This window comes from Mercurialis annua, linkage group LG1-X (genome assembly GCF_937616625.2).
Source record: "Mercurialis annua linkage group LG1-X, ddMerAnnu1.2, whole genome shotgun sequence".
In the NCBI taxonomy this organism is placed as follows: domain Eukaryota; kingdom Viridiplantae; phylum Streptophyta; class Magnoliopsida; order Malpighiales; family Euphorbiaceae; genus Mercurialis; species Mercurialis annua.
Genome location: NC_065570.1, coordinates 73,051,144 through 73,057,508, shown reverse-complemented (window position 1 = coordinate 73,057,508; position 6,365 = coordinate 73,051,144). Strand labels below are relative to the sequence as shown.

General features: G+C 36.8%; 2 protein-coding genes across 2 annotated transcripts; one reads left to right on the top strand and one right to left on the bottom strand.

Moving 5' to 3' along the window:
* The first annotated feature begins 660 nt into the window (after positions 1 to 660).
* LOC126683716 (probable CoA ligase CCL5) lies at positions 661 to 5,522 on the top strand. The gene is made up of 5 exons (XM_050379433.2): positions 661 to 2,109; positions 3,487 to 3,632; positions 3,831 to 3,898; positions 4,088 to 4,190; positions 4,290 to 5,522. The coding sequence occupies exons 1-5, from the start codon at positions 867 to 869 to the stop codon at positions 4,401 to 4,403; spliced, it is 1,674 nt and encodes a 557-aa protein (XP_050235390.1). The 5' UTR covers positions 661 to 866; the 3' UTR covers positions 4,404 to 5,522.
* Positions 4,889 to 5,431, bottom strand: LOC126676145 (auxin-responsive protein SAUR36). Its single transcript, XM_050370284.2, has one exon. It carries the CDS (start codon positions 5,429 to 5,431, stop codon positions 5,126 to 5,128), a length of 306 nt encoding a protein of 101 aa, XP_050226241.1. The 3' UTR covers positions 4,889 to 5,125.
* Positions 5,523 to 6,365: the final 843 nt, after the last annotated feature.

The following is a 6,365-nucleotide window of genomic DNA, read 5'->3' as shown; positions in this document are numbered from 1 at the left end:
AGTAATCGAAGGAGATAAACTGAAAATCAAATGAAAAAGAAGAAGAAAAGAAGAGAGAGGAGAGAAAAAAAAAGATGGCTATGTAAAAATTTAACCTAAAATGAGATAAGACTTTTTTATATAGTGGGTATTTTTGGTAAATAAGTTAGCCTATCAGGTAATGTAGGATAAGAGAAAAAGATGGATCAAAATGGTGTAAATATTTTACCCAAAACATGTATTTATAAAATAATCCCAAAACTATTTGGTTCGATATACGATGAGGGTTAAATTTATTCTGATTTTATGTTTAATTAATAATATTTATTTTCAATATATAAAATAATGAAAATTAAATTAAAAGAAAAGAATATGTTAAATTTTAGACCTATATTAAAATATTTAATTTGCTTTAAATATTTGTTTTATTTTATAAATTAACATTAAAAATGATCTTAAAACGACATCAATATTATTGAATCATATTGGGACCGATGTGAAAATATAATATCAATAGGATTCCAAATTATACACCTGCTCTATTAACTTATTAAGCATTAAAACTATGCTCAATTCATTTCTTAATATATACAATACCGTACGACCACTAATTATATATCGAAAATTTCCTTAAAATATCATATTTCAAGTGACTAAATGGTTGAACAGATTACAGTTCCCCTACATTAAACTCATCTAACGGCTACCATGTGTCCAGGGGGAGGCAGTGACCCAGCAAAATTTAAAGATCTGACAAAGTCAAATTATTACAGTTCTAAGTTCTAACTAACAAAGGTCCACACAGTCTTCTTTCCTGCAAGGCAACTTCGACTCAAACTGCGAGAGACCAGAGAGCAGCCACCGTTAATATCACCGGAAAAGTTTTAATGGCAAACACTACTAGCACCTCCGCCATAGATCCAAAAAGTGGCTTTTGCCGATCAAATTCAACGTTCTACAGCAAACGCAGACCTATTCCTTTCCCTCCCAACCACTCCATAGACATTACTTCTTTCATTTCCTCCCAGGCCCATAATGGCAAGACTGCCTTCATCGACGCCACCACTGGCCGCCACCTCAGCTTCCCGGAGCTGTGGAAAGCCGTTGACTCTGTTGCTTCCTGTTTATCTGACATGGGAGTTCGAAAAGGCCACGTCATCCTTCTCCTTTCTCCAAACTCTATCTTCTTCCCTATTGTTTGTCTCTCTGTTATGTCTCTTGGCGCTATAATCACCACTACCAATCCTCTCAACACTCCTCGTGAAATCGCTAAACAAATCGCTGACTCTAAGCCAAAACTCGCCTTCACTGTCCCACTGCTCGTCCCTAAACTCACTGAGTCCAACTCGAATCTTCCAATTATCCTCATAGACGACGAGGATGAATACAAACACAAACACTCCAGCAAAAACAAAACCAAAATTCTTACGAGTTTAACAGAAATGATGAGGAAGGAACCGAGTGATAGCCGATTGAAAGAGCGAGTCAGCGTGGATGACACCGCCACTCTACTCTACTCTTCCGGCACAACCGGAGAGAGCAAAGGCGTGGTTTCCTCTCACCGGAATCTAATTGCTATGGTTCAGACAATAGTCGGACGTTTCAACGAAGACAGAGAGCATAGGTTCATCTGTACCGTCCCTATGTTTCACATCTACGGTCTGTCAGCTTTCGCGGCGGGACTATTAGCGTCAGGATCAACGATCATAGTTCTCTCGAAGTTCGAGATACAAGAAATGTTATCATTGATTGAGAGATACCGTGCTACCGATCTGCCGCTAGTCCCGCCTATTCTGATGGCGATGATCAACGGTGCTGATCAAATGAAGTCAAAGTATGATTTTAGTTCGTTGAAAACGGTTCTGTCTGGAGGGGCCCCACTTGGTAAGGAAGTGATCGAGGGGTTTGCTGAGAAGTATCCAACGGTTAGGATTCTTCAGGGCTATGGGCTGACTGAGTCGACGGGCATTGGTGCTTCAACGGATACGTTAGATGAGAGTAGAAGGTATGGTACGGCGGGGCTTTTGTCGCCGAGTATGGAGGCGAAAATTGTGGAACCGGAGAACGGAAAAGCTTTGACGGCTAACCAGACCGGTGAGCTTTGGCTAAGAGGCCCTTCCATCATGAAAGGTAATATTATTATTTTTTTTGTTTATTGTTTTGTTTATGTTGCATAATTGATAGTCCATTTCCCTTTAGAATTAGTAATGCAGTATATGAATATTTCTATGACTATGAAAGAGAAATGTATTGCGAATTACTGTAGTTTATTTTAATTGAAGTAAAATGAAAGATGATTATGACTAAGTACTTCAAATTTTACTTAGAAAGATAAATGTTTGGTTGAAGTTGGCTGCTGGGCTGCGTACTATCGACCATAGTTTCTTGATTGTAATCATCTTCTTGCATTGACTTATCTCTTTGGTGATTTTTCCATTTAATAATATGTTTTTAATTGGCCAAACCGTATACGGAGGTACTTTATCATTTTTGTTCAGAAGGCCCATATTTCAAAAATGTTATATTTCCGATCCCTGTACTTGCCCTTTGTAGTGACTAGAGGGACAAAAAAATGTAAGTATAGGGACCGGGAAAACACAAAAAAGGGCATGAAAGTCGCAAAATGACAAGTAGAGGGACCGGGAAGATAACATTTTTGAGGTAGACTTTTTGAACAAAATGATAAAATAGAGGGGCCTCTATGGGTTAAGCTGTTTCTAATTATAATACATCCATGGTAGACAACCATTAGAGACATTCTTTGAGATGCTCATTTGTGTATTTCATTGTATGAAGTCCAGCTTGAGCTTTTTAAGTGTGCCAAATTGTGAACTTGTTTGTATTTTTCTTCTACTATCCTGCTGCCCACTTCACATTAATTCTGTCATTTTGATGCCCAATCTTGCTTTAGTTTTTCAAGCATGTGAGATTGTATTCTTTCATATACATTCTATAAACCAGTCCTGTACAGCAGACTGTATCCTGAGCATATTTAACACATTGTCTAAAGATCCGCCTTCACACTGATTTATCAGGCTCAAATGTTGAATTCTATCCACGGAGTATATTTAAAATTCATGAGTGGCTTTTTTTGGAGTTTACTCTTACAAGTAGTGAAATTGAACATCTTACAGATTTATGGGATCTAAGGATCAGTTCAAAACCAATAATGTTTTGTAGTGGTAGGATACATGTGGCTTTCTGTAAGGGATAGACTATGATTAACCACATGTTGCAAGATTGAGCGATCTAGTGAATTATTTTTAGATGTTAGGACCTTTTCATTCGTTCACATCAACTTTTGTATCCACTTAGATGTGGGTCCTCCATTTCCAAAACACAAAGACAACTAGAAAATATATTACTTTCTTTACTTTTCATTCAGAACAAGTAGACATGACAATCATTATCATTAGTCTATTTATTTATCTTTTATGTCACTAATATTCTTGATATTAGCTCTATTATTAATTTGATATGTCACAATCTGTTTGGTTGACTTTGCAGGGTACTTCAGTAATGCTGAAGCTACATCATCGACTCTTGATTCAGACGGTTGGCTAAGAACTGGAGATCTATGTTACATTGATGATGATGGCTTTATTTTTGTAGTTGATCGGTTGAAGGAACTTATTAAATACAAGGGATATCAGGTGATCTCAGTGCATCGATTTCTATTTCCATTTTGCCCTTTTTCGGCAATTATTGTAGCTAGTTCTGTACATAATGCTATAGCGAAATCCTTTTTCTTGCTTAATTGCATATGAATTATTACTATATTCCACTCATTCTCTTGTGGAAATTGAGATCAGTGGACATAAGATAATCATTTATCTCTCTCAATTTGTTAGGTTCCCCCAGCAGAACTAGAGGCATTGCTGCTTACTCATGCAGAAATTTCTGATGCTGCTGTTATACCGTAAGCATTTTTGCTGTTTATTTGTCAAACCTTTTAAATTTCACACTCTCATGTTTGAGACATCCGTTATCATGGAAGTTCTCTTGCAATCAACGGCCTTTCAGTGTCGTTTCTTTTTAAAAAAGTAATTTTGCTCCCCTCGCATTTCTTTTTGAAAACATGTGGCTAAATATGATATTAAAATTTCAGGTTTCCTGACAAGGAAGCTGGGCAGGTTCCGGTCGCGTATGTAGTAAGAAAGGCCGAAAGTAATTTAACAGAGAGTGCCATCAAAGATTTCGTGGCAAGACAGGTATGCCTGCATTACAGGCTATTTCTTCAAGATGCTGCAGTACAATTGACCATTGCACTGTTTTCTATCACCATAGTAACGTGCTGCTAAATTATGCAGGTGGCTCCATATAAGAGAATCCGAAGGGTCACATTTATTGCTGCCATACCAAAGAATCCATCCGGCAAGATTCTAAGGAAAGATTTGATCAAGCTCGCAACCTCTAAACTTTGAATGGTTTGAGCTTGCGACAACATGTCTTTAGAATAATGAAGAACTATCACGTCACTATTTTCATTTTCGTAGCTCTGCTATCTACATATTCTGCATCATTTTTTTCAAGGCAAACCGCATATTTGGATCCCTGGATTTGTCTTCTTTTTGGCGTTCAATCCCTGCAGTTCTATATGTCAATATTGAGTCTCTGCCCTTTTAATTTTGTAGATATTAGGTCCCTCCATCAGGAAATAAAGTGCGTGTAATTCATGCGCCGTTAGTGCGACTGGGATGAGTTTTTTTATCCGTTTTCCTACTTTAACTTTCGTAAAATGTACTCATGCACTTTTATTTTGGTTGACGTTAAGTCCTTTTTTGGTATGAATTGACACCTTTAACGCTTTTTGTGATGGAGGGATCCAATGTCTATAAAATTAAAAGTGTTAAGACTCAATGTTCACAAATAGAAGTGCATGAATCCAATGCCAAAAACAGAATAAGTATAGGGACCAACATATGCGTTATTGCCTTTTTTTCAATCGACAAAAGTGAAAAACTTGCATTTTTAGAATTTGCAACCTGGTTGCTCTGTATGATAATCTTATTGTCTGAACACTCATTCTAATTTACAAGCTAGAGTATGGACTGAATCACTCAGCATCCAGCTCTACAAAACTGTGGATGCACAAGCACCTTGACTATGGCAACGAAAAAGAATAAAGAACGGAAGATGAAATGCCTCAGCAAGTATTCATGGAGCTGAAGAAAGCATTTTCAACTTCTGGATAAGGATTATTCTTTAGCAGTGTGAAAATGTATTCCAAGAATTCTTCCTCACACGGAACCTGCAGCGGCCCCTGAGCCCTAGTTCCGAACTCGTCTTCAGCCATTTCAAGTAAGACTCTGAAAATGGGATGGTTCAAATACTCTACAGGCACAACAAACCTCTTGCCTTCCTTGGTGTAAACAGCAAAATGTCCTTTCTTTCTCTTGCTGATCCATTTATGCACCATTTGGCTTAGCATTTTATAAGAACTCTTCTTCATGTACTATAATTTTATGTTTGTGTTAAAGATTTTAGCAGGCTCGAAGAATTGAATGATTTGCATTGAAATGTAAATGGTGGTGGTTTGTTGATTTGTTGTGATGATGTTTATGGGCTGCTTGTTGACATTGTTGTAATATGTGGGTTTTAATGCCCGCACATCGGTAATGTATGGAGAGTATAATGGGGTTCCTGTGACTAGTGATAATTTCTGGGACCTGATTTCTTTTATGACAGGGAAAGGTGATAACAATTAATTTAACTCCTTTTGTTTCGAACTTACATGTGGCTGGAGGCTTTTTACAATGTGATCCATAGCCGGGGAAAAAAAATTAACAGACTTTTTTTAGTTGGAAGAGAAAAAAAGATAATTGATAGTGTGAAAGAAAAACTAACAAATAACCAATAGGCGAAGAGAAAAATAAAAGATAACCTATAGTTGAAATGAAATAATAACAAAATATCGATAGTTGGAAAGACAAACTAACATATAATCAATAATTGGAAAGAAAAATTATTAGAAAACTAATAGTCAGAAAAAAAAATTAACAGAAATCAATAGTCGGAGGAGGACAAGGGGCTGCCTGCTTATAGTTCCGTCATGTTCAAGTTTGGTGATCTTCTACCACCTTGTAAAAGATCAACCGACTTAAACCTCACAGAAAAAGTTAGCACATTGTAATGAATGTGCACAGATTTAATGGCGATACAACAATATCACCATCATTTTAATGTGACGTGGCGGGCTGAGTCTATTTTAAAAAAATTCTATATTTTTGTGTTTTTTGGAACAAAATCTTGATGACTTGTTATAACTGTAGCATTAATTCTTACGCTGGGCTGTCTAATTTTTACGATTTGTGATGAATAGTACCATCTTTTAAGTGATGATTTGGGCATGATGCACGTATACAAAAACAAGTAGCTGTAGCGGC

Bases quoted from the DNA above. Each gene is read 5' to 3' on its own strand.
- LOC126683716 (XM_050379433.2), top strand. From the start codon at position 867: ATGGCAAACACTACTAGCACCTCCGCCATAGATCCAAAAAGTGGCTTT. The intron at 2,110-3,486 runs GTAATATTATTA...TTGACTTTGCAG, and splicing joins AGGCCCTTCCATCATGAAAG to GGTACTTCAGTAATGCTGAA. The intron at 4,191-4,289 runs GTATGCCTGCAT...TAAATTATGCAG, and splicing joins AAGATTTCGTGGCAAGACAG to GTGGCTCCATATAAGAGAAT.
- LOC126676145 (XM_050370284.2), bottom strand. From the start codon at position 5,431: ATGAAGAAGAGTTCTTATAAAATGCTAAGCCAAATGGTGCATAAATGG.